The sequence below is a fragment of the Amphiura filiformis genome, chromosome 5 (assembly GCF_039555335.1).
Source record: "Amphiura filiformis chromosome 5, Afil_fr2py, whole genome shotgun sequence".
In the NCBI taxonomy this organism is placed as follows: domain Eukaryota; kingdom Metazoa; phylum Echinodermata; class Ophiuroidea; order Amphilepidida; family Amphiuridae; genus Amphiura; species Amphiura filiformis.
The window spans coordinates 11680874-11704673 of NC_092632.1; the positions used below are offsets into that span (position 1 = coordinate 11680874).

General features: G+C 36.1%; 2 protein-coding genes across 2 annotated transcripts in view; both read right to left on the reverse strand.

The window, feature by feature from the left end:
* LOC140152620 (uncharacterized) overlaps positions 1-10133 on the reverse strand; it is a 20954-nt gene extending 10821 nt beyond the window's left edge. The window contains exons 1-2 of the mRNA XM_072175030.1: positions 9763-10133; positions 4558-5179 (exon numbers count right to left, since the gene is read on the reverse strand). Coding sequence (XP_072031131.1) covers positions 4558-5179; positions 9763-9990 — 850 coding nt within the window. The 5' untranslated portion in view covers positions 9991-10133. The remainder of the gene's footprint in view (positions 1-4557; positions 5180-9762) is intronic.
* A 12289-nt stretch (positions 10134-22422) lies between these two features.
* LOC140152008 (uncharacterized) lies at positions 22423-22824 on the reverse strand. Its single transcript, XM_072174309.1, has one exon. The coding sequence runs from the start codon at positions 22822-22824 to the stop codon at positions 22423-22425; it is 402 nt and encodes a 133-aa protein (XP_072030410.1).
* Positions 22825-23800: the final 976 nt, after the last annotated feature.

Here is a 23800-nt window from a genome sequence, read left to right on the forward strand (position 1 = left end):
GGTCAAAGGTCAGGTCAAATTTAAAGTTGCTCCGATTGGGCTGTAACTCGGGAAAATGATCCCTGACACTTGGGGAGTATGAAACCGCAAAGGTCATGTGAGGTCAAAGGTCAGGTCAAATTACAAGTTGCTCCGATTGGGCTGTAACTCGGGGAAAATGATCCCTGACACTTGGGGAGTATAAAACCACAAAGGTCATGTGAGGTCAAAGGTCAGGTCAAATTTGAAGTTGCTCCAATGAGGCTGTAAGTCGGGGAAAATGATCCCTGACACTTTGGGAGTATAAAACCACAAAGGTCATGTGAGGTCAAAGGTCAGGTCAAATTAAAAGTTGCTCCAATTGGGCTGTAAGTCGGGGAAAATGATCCCTGGCACTTGGGGAGTATAAAACCACAACGGTCATGTGAGGTCAAAGGTCAGGGCAAATTTGAAGTTGCTCCAATTGGGCTGTAAGTCGGGAGAAATGATCCCTGGGAAGTATTAAACCGCAAAGGTCATTCGAGGTCAAAGGTCAGGTCAAATTTAAAGTTGCTCTGATTGGACTGCAATTGGGGAAAATGATCCCTGACACTTGGGGAGTATGAAACCGCAAAGGTCATGTGAGGTCAAAGGTCAGGTCAAATTTGAAGTTGGTCCAATTGGGCTGTAAGTCGGGGAAATGATCCCTGACACTTGGGAAGTATTAAACCGCAAAGGTCATCCGAGGTCAAAGGTCAGGTAAAATTTAAAGTTGCTCTGATTGGGCTGCAATTCGGGGAAAATAATCCCTGACACTAGAGAAGTATGAAACTGGAAAGGTCATCCAAGTTCAAAGGTCAGGTCAAATTTAAAGTTGCTCCGATCAGGCTGCAACTTGCGGCAAATGATCCCTAACACTTGGGAGTGTAAAACCGAAAAGGTCATCTGAGGTCAAATTTAACGTTGCTCAGAATATGAAACCGAAAAGGTCAACCGAAGACAAAGGTCGGGTCAAATTTAACGTTGCACAGTATTGCTGCGTGATGATGTCATCACAGTCATACGCCTAACTTACCTCGTGCCCTTGCAAAGGGCACAGTTGCTCTAGTTCTTTCTTTCTTTCTTTCTTCTTTAGTAAAAAAAAAAATTGCTACTAGTGCCAGACGCTTGGACCAATGTTGACCAAACTTGGCCACAAGAAGCACTGACCCAAGCTTAATATAACTCCTACACAGATAGGGGTCAAAGGTCATGTAAGGGTTATTAGGGTCATTTTGTGAAAATCTTAAAATGCTACTGCTCCTTTAAATGACATGCTACGACCACCAAACATGGTCAGCAAGAACCGCTGGCCCAAGCTTCAAATAAGTTGTACCACAGATTGGGGTCAAAGTTCATGTAAGGCTTAATAGGGTCATTTTGTGAAAATATTTGCGTGAAATGTAATGAAGCAGCTATCATTAGAGGCAGCAACCTTGTGCAGGGAAACAGCTATTTGATAACAAGAGATAAGCATATACATATGTAGTTTCGTTGCATGCTTGGGCATGTCTACTGGTGTGGTTTTAAGTTTCCAGGAAAATTAACAGTAAATATTGTGCTGCTATTTTGATAATAAGAGGTAAGAGTTGTTAGGTTTGGAAATGATGCTATCCCATGATGCATTTATGAAAATACACACTAAAGGTTTGGAAATGATGCTATCCCATGATGCATTTATGAAAATCAATACATACACACTAAGGCTATATGGTAAATGCTATATAGCAATAATGGTGAATACCAGTACTCGGGTTTGTGGGGGGGTGGGTGGGCAAATTTGTCCGATTGGGCTGAAACTTATATATAATAATCATAAGGGGATCATGAAACATCAGCTATGGTCATCCAAGGTCAAATATTACAGCTGCTCCGATGGGGCAGTAACTCTGGGGAAATGATCCCTGACACTTGGGGAGTATGTAACCGCAAAGGTCATGTGAGGTCAAAGGTCAGGTCAACTTTAAAGTTGTTCCGATAGTGCTGTAACTTCGGGAAAATGATCCCTGTCAATTGACCTTTTCGGTAAATCCCATAACCCTTTGCGAGTACACCTGAGAACTCGTCATTTGACGTCACGCCGACTTGCAATGCGCAGTAACGATGTTCGATAAACGATGTGCGCATCGGCGCGGAGCGGCGTGACGCAGAATGACGAGTTCTTAGGTGTACTCGCAAAGGCTTATGGGATTTACCGAAAAGGTCAGTTGGGGAGTATGAAACCACAAAGGTCATGCGAGGTCAAAGGTCAGGTCAAATTTAAAGTTGCTCCGATCGGGCTGTAACTGGGAAACAATGATCCCTGACAATTGGGGAGTATGAAACCGCAAAAGTCATGTGAGGTCAAAGGTCAGGTCAAATTTAAAGTTGCTCTGATAGGGCTGTAACTTCGGGAAAATGATCCCTGACAATTGGAGAGTATGAAACCACAAAGGTCATGCGAGGTCAAAGGTCAGGTCAAATTTAAAGTTGCTCCGATGGAGCTGTAACTTGGAAAAAATGATCCCTGACAATTGGGGAGTATAAAACCGCAAAGGTCATGTGAGGTCAAAGGTCAGGTCAAATTTAAAGTTGCTCTGATAGGGCTGTAACTTCGGGAAAATGATCCCTGACAATTGGGGAGTATGAAACCACAAAGGTCATGCGAGGTCAAAGGTCAGGTCAAATTTTAAGTTGCTTCAATTGGGCTGTAACTTAGGGAAAATGATCCCCGACACTTGGGGAGTATGAAACCATAAAGGTCATCTGAGGTCAAAGGTCAGGTCAAATTAAATAAATTTAAATAATCCGATCAGGCTGTAACAACTTGCGGAAATGATCCCTGATCCCTGACACTTGGGGAGTATAAAACCGTAAAGGTCATCCAAGGTTACAGGACAGGAAAGGTCAAATGAGGTCAAATGTTAAAATATGCCCGATTGGGCTTAAATGTGATGCAAAGTATCCTTGATTTGAGATAGCATGAGTAGTCAACTCACGTTTACCCGAGGTCAAAGGTCAAATGAGGTCAATCAGAAGTCATCGCCTGACATTCGTGGCTCGTGAGCCACAGTAGCTCTAGTTTGACTTGTATATGCATCGACTATCAGGAACTTGTTAATTTTTATTAAATGTCAATATTCTTATTCCATAAACCAGTAAATTAGTAACGGCTTAACGCTTGAAGTCAATTGACATACTCAAAATGCACGAATTCACTGTGAGTGTAATTTATAACCCTTATTCTTCATACTCTTACACCTCTATCAGTAGTATACAATTAATAATTCACCATTATCATCATATTTTTTCATGTATAATCACAATTAATCATATTCAAAAACGTCCTGTGTTGCGATGATTATATATGACGATGAGTGTTACAAACAAGTAACTATGCGAATGTATAGCTGCCGTTACGCAATACATTCTCTTTCTTTACCCCTCTTGCCCCCCCGCCACCCCATTCAGTGATTTGGTTTGATATGTTACTACTGATGAGCACAGAAATGTGCAACTGACACTATGTTCCCTATGTTACGTTACCCATTTTCATTGTGCATTATTATCAATAGTATTATTTATATTATTATTATTATTATTATTTAATATCGTTCAAATAGTTCACTAGTTCACGAGGGAGCTATTTAATTAGCTTGTAGAAATACCATTTTGGATGACACAATAGTTTTTCTATTCACCGGATATATTAAGGTTCACTGAGATACTAGCCCACAGCCATTTCTATCACACCTTTGTCACGACAACGTTGATTCGTATGTACAATGATGACCTTATTCAATTGCTATCCTTTTGCTTCTCTTTTCTCTCTCTCACAAACACACCCCACACCCCACAAAAATATTTCAATTGATCTGTTGATGGTCAACAGCGTCTACAACCTTGACCGTAAAATGTTCAGCTTTTGAAAAGAATATTTGAATTGAAATTATGAATATTGAGACCTTTTATGTCATATTTAAGTAAATAAATATAAATATGATGACGTTTGATTTTAATAATACATGTATTGTAAATGTCTTTGTATTGCATTGTTCTTATCACCAATCAATAGAGTTAATGAGCTCAAATGACTTACAAGTGGCCATGAATGTAATTGTTTGCCAATATTTTGATAAAAACAAAACAAAACAAATTTTCATAGCAAGTTTATAGTTCATGTAATTTTGGTTTAAAACTTGATCAAATTGTACATAGTAATATGGCTTCCAGATAATGTATGCATGTACTTAATTAGCACCATCCCACATTTGCATAATCAATTAGCATTTATGCAAAGTAGCATATTAATTATGCAAATGTATAGATGGTGGCTAGACAATATCACTTATTTCACGTTAGAAATACTTTAATTAAACAAGTTTTCCTGCACATTATAGCATTGGGTTTTAGCGAAATATTGGCAGACATTACATACATTAATGAGCTTTTTTAGTCATTTTAGCTTATTAACTACATCGATTATTGGTAAAAACAATAAGATATAAAGATAATATAAATCGATGTATTATGAAACCCGTATTGCATATTGATCAGTATACTCTGCTATCAAATACCAACCTGTAACAAGACTTGTTCCACTGGTACCAGCTCCTACGTCATTGCCATCTACAAGAGCAGGTCTCTGGCTGACGACGACGACGGCTGCTGCTGATGGAGGAGGAGAATGGTCTTCTACTGTTTGGTCTTTTGGAGCCGATGACCCATTTGTAGTTATACCATTCCCTAACCTTGGCGGTAAGTGGTTACTACTGTCATCTTCTTCTTCACTTTGACTACTATGATAACCATTTGTAAGTCCATTTGTTAACGTTGTACCATTTGTTTTCTGTTGAACATTTGATTTTGTTGTACTTTTCTTTCCTTTTGATGACTCTTTACCATTTGATTTGTCATTGTCTTTAGCTTTTCTCAATTTTTCATTTTCAGTTCTCAGCAAAGCAAGTTCCTCTTCTAATGATTCTACTGTTTTATGGTTGTTGGTACCGTTGTCACCATTCGTGAGTCCATTAATTGGCTGATGCTTTTGCAGTTCACCTTTGAGTTCACCATTCTCTTTTTTCAACTGATCCACTTGAAGTCTAAGAAGTCTAAGGGCACCATTTTCACGTCGCAACACATCGATAAGATGTCTTTGTAAGGTTACCAGGGAGTGTGTGTCCATACGTGCACTTTCAGCAATCTGAAAGGTAGGAAATTCAAAATAAATTTAGTACATTATGATTTTGCCAATAGGGCTTACAACATACAGCTAAAATAAAGCCATACTAACAAATCACAATCGCTGATGAGTTAATGTGATTACAGCAATTAATGTATATTGTATAATTAATTGTACAGGTTTATAGTACCAAACATTCAGCTGTTATTGTAACTTTCAATTTGCATGTCATGATGTGCACATATTTATTTTATTATTATTATTTTATAGGCCTACATCACATTTACACTCGGGAGAGGATGGCATGGCGACATGGTGTGCAATCGTGGTAAGAGGAAAACGACCCATCTTACGCAGGTAAGTAAGCAACACTCATGAACATGATGAATCAAAAGTCTTTTTGTACAAGAGCACAAGACATAGATTTTGAATAATCGAATTACGAAACATAGCGTCGATTAAATAGCCTACAGCAAGGGTGAAAATAAAGCATTCAAAACCAGGAGTCATCTTGGAGATTTTGGGTGAACCAGGAAGACAGAGCTACTTTATATATCTAAATCAGGCCAAGAGGCTGAGCCACTTTAATACATAGACCCTGTTTTTTTCTATAAGCTGTTAATGTAACCAAGAGAAAAAACAATATAAATAAAATTTTAAAACAAAAACAAATCTATATTTCAAACTTGTTATTACATATCTGTATAAAACTGAACAGGTTGTCATCATGTTTGCCTCTTGTTAATTGCGGACTTTGTATCTAGAGTACCACCTGCTTGTTACTGGTTTACATGAACCAGGAGCTAAACGGTTCCTTTTATTTTCACTATACCTTATTCTATGAAGTACATTATACAATTTTGAAATAAAAGGGTTACTTTCAACAATTATGTTTTACGTATGCATTTAGGAACTATTGTTCACAAATTCTAAGCTGCATATTTTTGTTTCTATTTTATAAATTTGTTTAAAATGTAAACAACAATTAATTTATATAAACAACAGTTCAGTTGCACTCAGCACAGCATTGTAATTTCCTCAATGTACTTTATGGTGAGAAGATTGCGAAAGGATAGGTACCACAAACTGCATGTATTTTGTATTCAGTACAGCATTAAAAACCTAAGCTTTATTTTTTTTTATAATCAATCAATTAAAAACAAGTTAAGGCTATCTAAAACATCAAACTTAATCAGCATCATTTAAGGCATTTCTACTAGCTCTAGCTAGTGTTTTGTAATATTGTATTTTACAATAACCAGGAGACACATTGCCTGAGGATAAATATATTTTCAGATCTGGGGTATGCTTACAAAGTACTTTGGATTGTTCTTCATTATTATGAAATTCTACACTGTATTGTATATGCACTGTATGCACAGTATGTGCATAGTGCAATTCAAAAGGCCTTTAATTGAAGTGTGGACTCAAAAACTTAGCATAACTTGAACGTGGGAAGTGTATGCCAGTTTGCCACAGTATTGTTCGTATCTTTACACGCATGAAGATATTTATTAAGTTAAAAAGACGCATTGAAATGGGACCAACATCATCTTTTCACCCTGTTCATATAGCACGGCGCACACGCCTGAAAGTGGTATGCAAGTTTTAACATGTTGCTATATTGGGTTTGGTACCGCATGGATATCGTTTTACAATTAATAGGTTACAGAATGTATTGTTCATAACTATGTTAACACGATCTTGCATAGCATGAGACATATTACTATTTATAGATTGTCTCTAGATATAGGCCTGCATGCATATATTATTGCCTATATCACTCAGGGATATGCTTATGCACAGGCCGTTATGTTCGTACAACTTATCACTTCTGGTGATATCACATCGGGTGATCTACCTATTAAACCACAGATATTGTGTTCCAATATATCTGTGATTAAACAATATCTCAGACTTCAGAATTATCTCCACCGAATGGGACAAAATGTGTTACATAGAAAGAATCGAACCTGGGACCCTTGTATTAAGAGCAACCCTTCTTACCACTAAACCAGTGGGGAATGAGCCCGGGGGGGGGGCACTCAACACAAATGACCATACGGATATGCTCCCCCGGAAAGACCCCCGTTTTGGGGTTTCGCAGCTCCGAAAGACCCCTATATTTGACCAAAATACAGCTCCGAAAGACCCTTGATTTTGATAATTTCAGCTCTAAAAGACCCAAAAATTGCTCATTCCTCATATTTCTTGTTTTTTCAGGCGATTTTCAACCAAAAAGCCAAGAAAGACCCTTGATTTTGACTTTTCGCAGCTCCAAAAGACCCCATTTTACTTGTTCACAGCCCGGTTCGCAGCTCCGAAAGACCCTTTTACCGGTACGCCGTCAGCTCCCAAAGACCCACCACTCAAAATTCCGGGGGAGCATACCCACCAAAATTTTTTGATGTGCCCCCCCCCCCCGGGGGAATGAGTGACAGAGTTGCGAAGTTAATTCTATATTATAGGCCTACAATGTAAGATTCATGGAATAAAACTAATTAATGTTACTTAATAGTATATCGTGAAGTATAAAACAAATAGGCCTACATAACTTGAGGTTCTTTTTTTGAGACAAAATAGCACTTACATGTAAGGTGATCTTTCCTGAGGTGAAGTTACCTGAAGTGATAAGTTGTATGATTATATCCACATATAAGTATCTGTACATGGGTGCGGGGTGCACGTGTAGGCCTGTAGGGGGTGTGTGTGTTTACATAAATATAAGCATGGGGTTTTATCATTCTGTCGTGAAGTAACCAACGAGATCACTTGAGGTGCTATTTTGTGAAAAAACTAGCACTTGAGGTGATATAACCGAAGGTGAAGTCACCTGAGGTGAAGATATATGAACATATATTTGCAGATTATGTGTGTGGGTGAGTATACTGTTTGTGTGCACAAATGTCACGTAGGAGGCGTGTTTACATCAATTTAAACACATGTGGTGTTATTCATTTCGTTTTTCTTTTCTGATTTGAAATATGATTTTATGGGAACTTTGCAGAAAGCAACGCTTATCACTTTACAATTAACGCTTTATAGGTATGGGAATTTGAGATCGTAACCTGAAATTTGTCAACCTGGGTCTGGAACATACATTGTGTATTAAAGTGACTTCACTGCCGGACACTGAAATGTCGTCCATAAAATAAATCCTGCCTTTTGCAGAACACTTGATCCAATACACATTAAGAATTTATTTTGAGAATTTAAGAATAAACACCATTTCTAGTTTACAATAATGTGGCTGGAAAAAATGCAACATTTCCCGGGAACATCATCAAAATTTCCCTCCAAGTTTCCAAAATATACCTCCAGTATTGAAAATGTTTCCATTATTTCTTATGTATTTCTTTGTTTAGAAGACAAAAATTTCCCTCCAAATAGCAAAATTTCCTGGGAACATGGTTCCCAAGTTACCCACTTTTTCCAGGCATTAGTATTACCGGTATAATATTAATGTATTTATTACTATATATGCATTAACATACATCTGATTTGAATTTGTATTATTTTAAATCATCAAAGGATTAAATATACCTGACACACACTTGCTGCATGCATTTGTTGAGTTGTATGTATTGAGTTGAGTTGTTGAGTTATGTATTTAGTCCAAAGTTAAATTTCATATCTGATATCTCCATCGAGTTCATCTGTGGTACAAAATGTGATTGACCTACAAGTAGCCTACATATTCTTACGTACACGTGTATTATCACAGATTGTCCAAGCTATTTACGATAACCAGTTATCAAAAATGCTTCTGCACTATTGCACTCTACAGATAATTTGAATTACAAATCAAACAACGTTGTTGATCAGACAAATACTAGGCCAACTATAGGACTGGTTATCATCTGTAATCACAGGAGATGTGCATTTTAATACTGTGGTATAAAGTACATCTGGGCAAGTCCATACCAGTAGCTTCATATTTGATGACTGGACCCGGGCTGGCCTACTTTACAAACAAGGCATTTCCGGTAGCAAAAAAGAGAAATTATATTTCAATATGTTGGGAACATTTTGGTATTCAAGATAAAACTAAAGCCATGTTATTTCATGTATTTTTGAGCAGCCATGTGTGCAGGGCAATATCAAGGTTCAAGAGTGATACATTGTGTGAAATAATATGACCTGAATGACCCCGCCTACTAATTGTGCAGTGAGCTGGATCGGTGTATTACTCATCACCTTTTGATACAATAGTATCAATACACATCAATGATTACCAATACGGTTCATTTTAAAGGGTTTGCCCTAATATGTAAAATAGACCTATAAAATATAGGTGTTCAATTTCAAAAGAAAATATATACCAAGATGGGTCGTTCATACTATTTTACTGACAACACGGTGGTGTGCTATTTTAACAGTGGTTTTACCATCACGAACATGCATAGCATGATAGTGTACCACTGAACCGTGTATCAATAAATAACAATATTTATATAGCTGCATGTTACCATCTCGATCGCTAGTATTTTGCCGTCAATATATCTCATGGATGCATCATTTGAAAAATATATGTTGATAAAACCTTATATTAATGTGTGGGTGCCTACGAAAATTGTAAATCGTGTAAAGAGTGACATACTTACCTTCAATCTCTCAAGTAATGTAGGTACATCTTCTTCAAGTTCCTCATCTGTTTTGGTTCTTCCCGAGATGTCAGGATGGTGCCCATTGTGTGGCTCTGCATCTTGAAGCACGTACTTATTTTTGGATCGCGGTCGACGGATTGTTAACCATCCTAGGGTCCTATGTTTGGATTTAGTTTTCACTTGAACATGCTGCATTGAGTTTGTTGCTTTTTCACTCGACGCCATGATTGTGTATATGGGCGTTTTAGCTGTACGGTCGAAGTATGACTGTGTGTGGAATGAATGGGTGGGCCATATTATTGTCAAACGCCAACGTTTTACTGATTAGTCATCGGTAGTTTCTTTATGCGTGTTGTGATATCGAACGGTGGCAGCAATTGGAAACCAGCGGAGTTATTTTGTTGACCTGTGGGAACGTTCCATTGCCAGTTATAGGTATTCTGAACGTATGTAAACATAAAAACGGCGACATGACATCAGCCCTACGAAGTACACGGGATTTTTACATGTTCATGACTACTATAAGTACTATGAAATAGATATTTACTGCAAATTATGTGCATATTTAGTATTTTGTATTATTTTTATTAAGATTATTATTATTTAATAGTGTTAAATCAATATTATTAATTATTTTAATGTAGGCTAGTAAATACGATGCTCGTATCAATGAAATGCTAGTCGGAGTGGTGCAATAATTATTATAATAGAGGGGGGCAAAGATTTTTGGCAGACCAAAAGGAGGGGCAAGCATTTTTGGCAGGTCGAAAGGGGGGAAGTGATTTTTGGCACAGATATTTTGGGCACCGTTTCTATACACCCTAAAAAGGTGTAGGAACATGTTCAAATATGCAAAATTTCCTGCTCGCTGTTTAAGGTTTAAAATTCGGGTTCCCCAAAATCTTAGTGTGTAAAGGGGGGCAGCAAAGATTTTGGCACGGCCAAGGGGGGGAAGCGATTTTGGCAGACCACTTTGAGAATACACCACCCCGGGGTACACATAATTATTGCACAACCCCTTAAAAGTAACCATGAAAGAAATTCTTTTTCTTCCATGAAGTAACCATGATTTTTATGATAAAACAAAAACCATTCAACATGTTCAAAACAACCAGGAAGGCGTGATGCTCCTCCACCCTGCAAATTCAAAAGTGAACTTCACGTTCAGAGGCTCCGAAAGTTTTTAATTTTAATATTATTATAATATGGTTTTTTTTTGGGGGGGCATTGGCGCCTGACCTGGCTAAAGTTATTGGGGGGGCTATAGTACTTGTCCATAGCCAACAAAATTATTGGAGGTGTCCCCCCGGTTCCGGAGTCGGTGTCGTTTTGCTCTCAAGTCCCGGGGTTTTGACCCCCCCTTTTTTTTAAAGTCATACCCGATGACCCCCCTTTTATTTAGTTGCGGATACTCAATGACCCCCTTTTTTTGGTTGCGGCTACCCAATGACCCCCTTTTTTTCTAGATTTTCTAGAATAGCATCATCATATTGCCAAAAAATCAATGCCGAAACGTTCAAATTTTGCTCAATTTTACAAAATTATGCCGAAATTTTGTTTCATTTTTTCAAAATTTTCTACCCGATGACCCTCAGTTTTTTTAAAAATCTTATACTCAATGACCCCCTTTTTTCAAAATATTATACCCAATGACCCCTTTTTTATTTTTTACCCAATTACCCCCCCCCTTTAACATAACGCTTTGTACCCAATAGGCCCCTACTTTGCGACGCCGGTAGGCACATACCCGGGGCACATACCCGTCACTTCTAAAGTTGACTGCCCCCCCCCCGGGGTTTTGAGTAGAAACCTCTCGGTGAAACACAGACACGTTTTCGCATACGCCAAAATATGCGCCTTGTTATTTGACGTAGAGCTTATTCACGGTAATCGCCCACAGAGTTTCTTTGCAAAACCACCTCGGTCCACACTAGTTCATATCACAGGGTTTAAGCTTCTCTTAATACGACAAAACGTACGCGTTCTGTAGCTTTTGGTTATATACGGCTTATAACATGCCCAAGATACACAGCACGGGAGTTATTCGCAAAACGAACCTAGTCCATACTACATTGCTAAGGCTTCACTTCACACGCCAAAGCATACGTGTTTGCAATGCGACTTGCAGTCTGTTTGGGGAACTCGTTTTAGGAGTACTTTTCCAAAACGCATTAAGTCTATGCTCAATAGTTCCGACTCCACTGCATACGCCAAAACATATAGGTGCTTATACAGTATGACTTATAACTTGAGAACGCGGCGACTGCATTATGAACAATGCCCGATATAGGCTCAATAAACTGAAAAGGCACTGAAGAGCATGTAATTATCAAATCATTGTGGATTTAAAGAACATACAATGAAACTTTATTATAGACTTGGGAAATAACCTCAATTACCTCAAACACGGCGTTTTACAGAAAAGTAACTCTCGGGTTATATAAAGGGTATAAAAACGTTTTAGAACATTTTTTGAAAACGTGATGAAAAACATTCTAACAGTAACAGAATGTTATTTAACTGTTGACAAAATTTTAGCCCAAAATATTAAATATTTTACAATAACGTTTTAGAAACGTATTCATGATCTGTATGTAATCCGACATTTAAAGCCATATTATAACATTTGCTGAGGAGAGCGCCCTCGTAATTTTTTTTAATTCTGTTTTTTACACGATTGTATTGTACTTTAGTCAATAAAGATACTCTGCACAAATCAAGACTTTAGGTGCTGTAGTTTTGTCAAAATCCGAGATTTTGAATAAAACGATGGAACCGGCGTTTTATTTTTACGATGGAAATATTAGTCGAACACGTATGCACAGTACGTACACACCCCTGCGGGATACACATACACACACACCCCGAGGATCGTACCATATTACAACCGCGGGAGTAACATGCATGGGCGCTAGTAGTAAATTCCAAGTCTATGCTTTACCTCACTCAGTCACAAAATTAAAAGGGGACATTATCTGACAGTAAAAGCTAACATTTTAAGGAAAATAAATACTAATCTATTTTTACAGAAATGTTATAATATGGCTTTAAATGTTATGAAAACGTAATATTTTATTTTGGTTTAATGAAAGCAATCATACACACCATACACGTAAACAATAAATAATATATACCTTATTAGAGCTGATGTTTCTGTAGCATCTTACTAAACATCTACCAAAAAGTAATTACTGCCCCCCCATGAATTACAATTATTCCAAAACGGTTAATTGTATGCAAAATGTGGGATATGCATTCGAAGCAGAATTTATTGCTGCGCACTTATGACACCTCATTTGTTGCAATGGTCCATATTATAGAAGTCGCAGCGTACATTTAAATGAAGGTAGCCCAAGCCTCATTGGAAAGTTGCAGTAAAATCCTACTGCCTTGCATTCAGTAGCCTATCCATTGAAGGAAATGAGTTCAGCTCTCATTGGATTATCATCCTTTTTGTTTCATGCTCTTGGGATCAATACTTGATAATCAATAACAATTGTCATTCACGTACGGTAGTGTCGAACATTAAGATTTCAATATTTTTTTCTAACCAACAAGGTCCTAAGTGGCCTACAATTGCAAGTTGTCCTTTCAGAGCTTTTCAGTGGTAATGTTAGATTCAAAATTTCCCGATAGGTGTTACCAACCATACAAACAGATGTAACCCGTGGTCTTCTGCTTCTTGGTCCCCAAAAAACATTGAACTTGTCATGTTTTTATACGGGATTATAAGTAAATAATGACCACTGATGTGAATAATGATTTTTATATTGATTATCACATGAATAATGACCACTGATGTGAATAAATGTTTTTTTATTGATTATCACATGTTTTGACCTCCAAATTCACAAAACAAGATGACTAATCCAATGAGAGCAGAAAACATTTCCTTCCATAAGGCAATAGGATTTTGCTGCAACTTTCAAATCTTGGGTTACTTTAATTTAAATGTACGCTGTGACACCATGGACCATTGCAACAAATGAGGTGTCAAAATGCGCAGAATAAATTCTGCTTCGAATTCATATCCCTCATTTGGCATTCAATTAACCGTTTTGGAATAATGGTCATTCATTAAAGGGGGGTAATTACTTTTGGGTAGATGTTTATAATTTGGCAATAGGGGTGTATATGTATGTAATATGGCTGGGTGTGTATGTGCGCGTGTAAAAGGCCCAGTCATTGTTGATTCGAATATCGCCAATTCCCGATGATTCACACGGGAGATCGAGGAATATACGAGGAATGTTATAAACTGCATTTGGTTTAAGTCGGAGGTCAAAAATCAAAGGTCAATTTTTTAACTTTGTCCGAAGTTGGGCTTAAACTGGGAGAGTGGAATCCATAATATGTGGGAAATGCCGAGGTCAAAGGACAAATTTTAAACTTTGTCTGATTGGCCTGAAACTTGGGCAAATTCATACGGATATCGAGAAAAATACGGAGAGTGTTATCATGGTAATGAACTACATTTAGTTGAAATTAGAGGTCAAATGTCATATGGGGGAAAATGTCAAAGCAGGCCAGATTGGGCATAAACTAATAATAGCAAATATAAATTTAAATATTTATATATGTCATGCAGAAGCTGTCATGCATTCGGGCATCGTGCTAGTGATTTTAAAAATTACAGGGTATGCCACCTGTTGTGCATTTAGTTCTACTCACAGACGCACCCCTACACATAAATTGACAGTGTTTTTGTCCAATACACCTCTGGGTGCAATTTCAATTATTTAAATAAATGCACCTTGTTTCAACGTGCTTCCCATACCGTCAGTAAAATGCGAAAAATACTTCAATACTCCATAATAATATTGTTGAATCAAAGTTGTGCGCAACAATAAGTATTAGAATAGGCCTACTTTGGTTGAATTGTGTGCACAACAATACCCGGTGGGGTGTGGTACGATAAAACAAAACACGTTTGACGTATAAAGAGGAACGTTTTCGATTACGCAGGGACTTAACTCGGTTTGGAAAATTATTCCTAGGGCAAGTTTGATTAACAGGCTGTAAGTCGCAATTTATAAACACCCATGTTGTGGCGTACGAAGAGACGCCTTTGCACTGTATAATGGACTTGTCCCGTTGTGCCAGTAAATCTCAGGCTGTGTTTGGTTAACAGGATGTAAGTCTTGCATACAAAACATGCAGGTTAAGGTCGTATGCAGAGGACTTAAACTATACAGTACGGGCTTGGTTTGTTTTGAAAATAAACTGGTAGACCGAATTCCGTGAACAGGTTGTAAGTCGTATACACAAACACGCATGTTTTGGCGTATACAGGTGTTAAAACTATTCCGTCAGAGGGGGGGGGGGGTTACACCGGATACATCCCCAGCTTGGTACAAGGTGTCCCAGAATGATTTATACCGTGTTTGAACAAAATATCAAAATATATAGTCAACAGTGTATCTAATCTTAAGGGATCTAGAATTAGCGTTTATGGCGTTTCGACAGTATTTTTTGTGGGACATGAGAGCACCTCAGACGTGCATTCTGAATACGAAGCATGTCTTTCTGATATCAAATAATTTTCATTTTTTGAAATTCACGATATAATACAAATTTTATGACAATTTATTAAAATGTGATAGGCCTCTAACGAGGCTGCTTTGGTGATATATAATTATAAAGATGCGGTAGGCCACTGGTTTAAATAAAAGTTCTGGTAACAACTGGAATTGGTTTGGTGTTGAATTTATTTATTCTTCCTTCACAACATCAAAATACAAATGATAACTGAATGTGTGTTGGCCCCATGAGTTTGAGTGAGAGAGTGAGAGAAAGATTTATCCCACAGCTGGGTTTTATAGTCGTCTTCCCTATTCATAAACAAATATTCTTTGATACTAAAATCGATCGGGATGAATCGGCAATAGCCGTTTATGAAAGGAATCGGAATCCGAAATCGTGAATTTCAACAAGAATGTCTTACAAAAAAGCAAGACCCCCGCACCAACATTCTGCACTGTTACATAACTCCCCTTCCTTCAAGATGATGTCCTCATCATGCGCATAACATTGGGTTGTATGTAACAAGCATTATGCTGTAAAATATTTTAAAAATTATATTTTTGTTAAATGATTTAATTTCATTAAGTGAAAAATTTTGCTTTTCTACTTAATACATTTAAAATACAATTAAAATAAAGTTAGTTACAATAATACATTTATTTTTATAATAAGGTCTAAATCTTATACAAAGCATTTTCAATTTTAACAATCTTTATCTAAAACAGTTTTCATAACTTGTTTCTTTATTACAATGATTTGTACCAATGTACAATGAGTTGTACTATACCAATAATTCTTCCAATTACATAATAATTTCAAACTATTGCAATATTTTAAAAAATTGATTTCAATATTGTCAATATTGATAAATTGAATACATTGACAATAAAATACGAGAATAAAAGTCAAAAACTTTTTGAAATCTTTAATTTAAAATCACATTAATTATGTTTACTAATTATACCGGTCCATAAAATAACCACAAGAATTTGGATGTGATTTTGTTTTTATAAACAAATGTGAAATATCAGAAAAGTACAACTTTTCTAGGCAAAATTGACAAATTTAATATTGAAAATTGATTGAATAATTGAGAAAATTTGACAATTCAATAAATACAGAAAAAATATTGACATTTTAGCATATTGAAATATTAATACAACTTCATTTAAACATAAATGTTCATTTTAAATTCCTTTTAAACCTTTGTTTTACATATATTTTTGTTAATCAATATCACTGTTACATTTACATATAAATTATATTGCACTTTATAACACATACATACATCACTAGTTTTAAAATTTATTGTTCATTATTAATATTGAATTGCATTTGAAAATTGCAATAATTAAATTCATTAATTGCAATAATTAAATTCATTAATATTTATTTTTTTTATTGCACACAAGATTTTATGTCAATGAGACGAATAATTTTTATTACATTTCATGTTAAAGACATGAAATAATTTCTTTATATTTATTACATACATTTTATGTCAAAGACATGAAATAATTAATATTGAACAATAAAACATCTATATTTTTGTTTTGTTTTCCCTATATGCTTGAGTTGTGCTTGACTATAAGCTTGAGTTTTTCTTAAACATAAACTTTTTTTTTTCAAAACATTTGATTCTCATGGATACAACTTAACTTCTACAACATGATTTATTTGAAAGCCTAAACATAATTTTATTGTATCAAGGTATACAAATACAAAGTCTATTCATAATATAGAACCTATATCAGTAAAAACATTTTTCAGTGAACCACGAAAATAATGCCATAGAACTTCAACTCTACACCTTCCATACAAAACACTCACCAAAATGAGTAAAATACTATATATCAAAACCACTCATCAAAATAAATAACATTTTCGGATAAATGACAAAATAATACTCTTCTTATCGATGTATGTATTTCCAATAAATAACAATGTACATGTAACAAAACTTGTGTACCTTAAAAACACTGCATCCATTTAACAAAATATCATAACACGTCACAAATATCAGAGCAATTTTTCAAAACCTCAATGTACTTCAAAAATGAGCAAAACTTCCAACTTCACTCGCAACAAATATCTAATGACAAAATATACTCGTCTTATCAATGCATGTATTTTAAATAAATATCAATGTACGTGTATCATTAACAATGAACTTTAAAACACTGAATCTATTTCACAAAAATATCATGGCATATCACAAATATCGGAGTAATTTTTCATAGACCTCTATACACTTCAAATTACTACATGTATACAATGTAATATCAACACTGATTCAACACAATTTATTCATTTTGTCAATAACCGTGTCAGTTTTTAAACTAACTTTGCAATAAACATTGCAACTGCACTCAATTATTATTTTTAAAACAATATCAAAATGTGTTACATCAGAGATGTACCACATAAATTCACATGCAAACAATTATTAAACATATCACATCAACGATGCATCATATGAAACACAAATACAACAAATCTCTCACAAATGTGTCACATCTACCATTTATCACTTTAAATATGACATTTGTTTAAAAACATGTCACATCAACAATGTATCACATAAAAATATGACAATTTTCAAAATGTGCCACATCAACGATGTATCACATAAATTCACAATAACAATTTTCAAAAATGTGCTATACCAACGGTATATCACATTAAATCCGATAGAGTTCGTAAAAATGTCTCGACATCAATGATGTATCACATTGAACTCTATCTGTTATACAAAATATTTTATATGTCTGCATTTATGACAGTAATTATTTTGATGTCACATAAAATATCACAAAAATGTATCAAATGCGTATCATATTCACATCACAAAAATGTCATGTACCAATATTCATACCTGTATGTACTTCAACTTCAATGCACATAATAAATGACAATACTCTTTTTAAATATCAATGCATATATCGTAAACATTTTGCACCTGTATAAAAAAACATAGCATAATAATTCACAAATACCATAAATATTACAAATATCAGAGTTATTTTCATAAACTTCAATGCATATCAGAATATGGGTTACATTTTAGCACATTTTATTAACATTTTGTTTGAAAATCAGCGATGACCGAACTGCGAAAGCGTGATTTTTATTTTTCCGCAAATGTCCTGAAAATGATACTCGTACGCTGTGAATATCAAAATGTTGATGACGTGATTTTCCTCGCAAATGTTGTTTCACGCTATGAATTATTAAAATTCACAAGATATTTCTGCGATATCCGAAGCTTCAGTGAATTTTTGAATGAAGAAATAATTTTTTTTTTTTTACATATTATTAAAACCTTTTCTGCTTTCCGTAAACTTTTCTTCGGTTCAGCTTTCACACCAATCTTCTTTCTTCAGTTGTCCGTCAATTCCGTTCAGTTCAGCTCAGCGAGTGAATATAAAACACGAAATTTCCGTTCATCTGACATCACAGTCACAAAGCCATCTGAAAACATCACATCACATCTGACATCACATCCGCCGCCTCTGTATGAAGCTGCAAATTCGCCTAGTTTGGTATAAATTGTCGAATACAGAGTGAATATACCATGCCTCGTTGTCCCTGTGGAAACTGCGATGAATTGTAAAGCACAGGGTATCAAAACCATTGATAATTCTCTGGCGCTGTCAAGTTCTACACCGCTGCTACCATTGTAAACATGGCTGTCTACGGTACAGTCTTATTATGGCGCTATTCGGGTTCTCCGGCGCTGCCACCATTCTAACGAGGCTGCTTTGGTGATATATAATTATAAAGATGCGGTAGGCCACTGGTTTAAATAAAAGTTCTGGTAACAACTGGAATTGGTTTGGTGATGAATTTATTTATTCTTCCTTCACAACATCAAAATACAAATGATAACTGAATGTGTGTTGGCCCCATGAGTTTGAGTGAGAGAGTGAGAGAAAGATTTATCCCACAGCTGGGTTTTATAGTCGTCTTCCTATTCATAAACAAATATTCTTTGATACTAAAATCGATCGGGATGAATCGGCAATAGCCGTTTATGAAAGGAATCGGAATCCGAAATCGTGAATTTCAACAAGAATGTCTTACAAAAAAGCAAGACCCCCGCACCAACATTCTGCACTGTTACAAATTTTTCAAATTTTTGATATAACAGTCCTCGAAATAAATTTTATAAATCTAATGATATATTCTTAAAGTGTATGTAGCTGGGAGGAAAAGCCGACGATCAATTGAAAATTTTGACCTTTTATATTGAAGATATGGATTTTTTTGCCAAAAAGACCTATTTTTTGTTGGTGTTTTGGGGAAAAAATCCATATCTTCAATACGAAAGGTCAAAATTTTCAATTGATCGTCGGCTTTTCATCCCACCTACATACACTTTAAGTATAAATCATCAGATTTTTTAAGTTTACTTCAAGTACTGTTAAATATCAAAAATATCAATTTTTAATGATTTGCCATAAAATGTGTATTAAATTGCGAATTTCAAAAAATCAAAATTATCAGTGATATCAGAAGGACATTCTTCGTATTCAGAATGCAATTCGATATGTCTGATGTGCTCTAATGTCCCACAATAAATACTGTCCAAAGGTTCATACCCCACCCCTTAATAAGTGCAATACAATGCCACACGCCGCACATGTCTCCGACTTATTCTGTGACTTTAATGGAAATAGCTTGATTCGTTTTTGCGTGACATTTCTATTACTGAAAATGGACGAAAACTGCATATGTGTAATTTACAGTGCAAAGGCATCATCACACATGGATCCTTTATCGCCATCGTCCAGCCGCACTGTGCAATATATCGGAGACATCTACATTCTTTTATAGGAATACACCAAATTTGGCACAGATAGGGCTCAATGCTAAATAATTCTTGATATGGGATTAAGTGAAACATTTCAATATGACATCAGATATTTAGGTTGAAAAAAACAACCTTTTTACGTGATTTTACCCCAATTTTTACCCAAAAATGTCATTATTACAGAGGATATAACTTCCTCAAGGATCCTCCGCAGTAAATTTTAATCTTCTTTGTCACGTAGCTGTGGGTTTACCAATATACTGTGGACATAAATTCATGCTGTGACACTAAGGGCGAACCTTCTCTATACTTATATGAAAATCCATCTCTGCCGACATTTCAAATGATGGACTGACACACCGCAATAATTGGCTTCTAAACTGCCGCCAAAGAAAGAATAGTTTAAGGTCACTCAAGCGTAGCAAATCCTTTATTCCATACAAGGATTGATTCGTAACATCATAAATAAACGATAGATATCGACTATTTAGCAGAAGTAAGAACAGGACACAACAAATATACTGCATAACATTTTCCAAATTAATTTGTGCTGAACGGTTAGTAAACTCGGAATTCACCATTTTTACGGAATCCTCTCTAACTTCTACTAGAAACTTCCACTTTTTAAAATCTAAAAAATCTGAGAAAGCTAAATATAGCCTATGTAGAACTAAAATTGCAAAACAATATGACCAATAGAAATGCCGTTCGTTCGTTCATACCTAAAAAATTTCATCTTTCCCGGTATACATCATTCTGGGACACCCTGTATCATGCTATCCGATTCTTCTTTCCTCTTCTGGCAACAAACTTCAAAATGCTTCTCCTCCTACATCTTACACCCTATATTTAGGGGTGGCACAATAATTATGTGTCGAAGGGGGCGGGGGGGCAAGCAATTTTGGCACAGATATTTTGGGCACCGTTTCTATATTACGCCCTAAAAGGTATAGGAAAACGTTAGGAACACATTCAAATATGCAAAATGTCCTGTCGCTGCGCTCGCATTATATGATAAGACAATTTAAGGTTTTAAATTCAGGTTCCCAAAAATCTTGCATGTGTAAGGGGGGGTATTTTGGCGCATCAAAAAGGGGGTGGGGTCATTGATTTTTTTGGCACGACCAAAGGGGGGGGGGGATTTTTGCCAAACCACTTTGAGAATTCACCACCTCGGACTAGGTACACATAATTATTGCACCACCCCTGACGTAACTTAATAATAATAATATGGAAATTTATAACGCGCAAGTATCCGTCAGAGCTGCTCACTGCGCAACAACAGGAATATGACCACAAAGGGGGACATGATGAACAGAAAATACAGAAAATATTAAAAAAAATATATGAATATAAAAACATTCTACACTACAAGTCATCAGCAAAAGCGATATTAAGCAGATGTTCTTGATTAAGTTCATCCGGACTGTAGTATTCCATTAATTAAACATAATCTTCTATACCAGTCCAATTGAAACACTTTTCAATACTGTATGGGACGTTTCAAGAGCTAAGGTCTGCTCTTTTCATCAGCCAGATGATGCACTGATCTGCTTGAGTTGTTGCCAGTTGACTTCTTGTTGGTATTGATTGAAGTAACACTCTCATCACCAGGGATCAATACATCATAAAGGTGGCTTAATTTGAATGTGCCATCAACTCTGTTCAATTTCGGTGCCCCGCCTCCGGATCCAGATGGATTCCTTGACCCATCTCGTATACTTGTCATTTTCAGTTGTTAGAATTGCGGTATCCTCCCAGCCTATAATGTGGTTATTTTGAGCTACGTGATCAGCTAATGCAGAAGTGAGAAATTCTGATTCAGATGCTTTCATGTTTGCCCTGGTAAATCTGTTTTTCGATGTTTTTTCCACCGATTTGACATGATCCCGTTTTCTGGTAGGCCTACCAAATGCTCCCGGCAAATGCTCTGCCCGTTTCTCCAACATATGTAGCTTCACAACCTTGGCATGGAATTTCAAACACACAATCTGTGATTTTATCCTTTTCTCTTTTGTCCTTGGGATGTACCAGAATGTTGCGCAGAGTGGTCATGGGCTTCATTGCTGTGGCAATATTGTGTTTTTTGAATATCCGCTGTGCTTTTTCTGACAGACCTTAGGGAATAACAACCAGTCCTTTATTCCTGTTGGTATCATCTTTCTTTTTTTCTGGTTTGCCTTGTTGCTGCTTTTGTGTTATGGCGCTTTCCACTTTCTCAAAAGCCCACTGAGGGTAACCACATTTCTGGAGGGCTGTTTGGGTGATCTGTTTTTCAGCCTCTTTGTCACTTTCTTCTGTTACTACCTTGTTCATTCTATCTATAGTAAAGTTCTTATTACACCTAGCTTGTGTTGTAGCGGATGATGAGATTGGAAGTTCAGATACTGGTTGGTGTGTGCCTTTTTCCGGTAAACAAGAAGTTTAATAGAGCCGTCTGGTTTTTTCACAATAAGCGTGTCAAGAAATGGAATTTGATTTTCCTGCTCTGTCTCATGAGTGAATTTGATACTATTTGTTGGGTCTACTTGGTTGAGGTGCTGCGTAAGCATGTCTACCGATCCTTTCTGAATTACTTCCAAAATGTCATCAACACATAACTTTGGTTTGAAGTCAAGGGGAGCAGTATGGATGGCCTGTTGTTCTAACCACTCCATAAATAAGTTTGACACGGTCGGTGAAACCGGGCTTCCCATAGCCGAACCAAATTCTTGTCTGTACATGGTGCCCCTGAAGACAAAGTACGTTGTGGTGAGGACAAAGTGAGGACAAATTTTAATAACTCTATGATGTCGTCAACTGTCAAAAGAGTTCTATCTTTTAAAGCTTTGTTTTCTTCTAGCTTACACTTAATGATGTTTAGCGCCTCGTCTATTGGAATATTTGTGAATAATGACACTGCATAATGTGAGTTGAACATGTCATTATGACAAGTATACGAGATGGGTCAAGGAATCCATCTGGATCCGGATGGGTCAAAGAATCTATCTGGATCCGGAGGCGGGGCACCCAATCTATGAACAGAGTTTATAATGGCACATTCAAATTAAGCCACCTTTAGGATGTATTGATCACTGGTGATGAGAGTGTTACTTCAATCAATACCAACAAGAAGTCAACTGGCAACAAAGCAGATCAGTGCATCATCTGGCTGATGAAAAGAGCAGACCTTAGCTCTTGAAACGTCCCATACAGTAAGTGTTTCAATAGAAGAAATGTTTAATTAATTAATTAAACAGATGTGTTTTAACAAAGATTTAAAAGAGTCCAAAGTAGTACAGTTTTTAATGTGAGTTGGTAGATTGTTTCCAAAGTTTAGGAGCATCGCAATCTCTCTATTAAGTTTTCAAGACCAATCAAAATTAACACATATTAAAAGTAAATAACAAATTGTTATTGTAAAATACAGAGTGGTACTACAAGTCAGGTACTTGTAAATATCTTTTTTCGTTACTGTTGATATAAATGTTACATAAAGAATTATTGCATAAATTGCATCTCGCTTAAAAAAATTCTCACTGACATTAATGTTTTTGGAATATTTTCAAGAAATTGTAATGCAAAGTTTAAATCTTTTAAAACTTCAACATTAATGTTGCATGGTATCAAAAATCACACGTAAAGCTGTAAGCACTTGATCATTGTCATTCTTGGCTCAAATGTTCTTTGGAAAGTTAAAATACATGTATAACATAATTA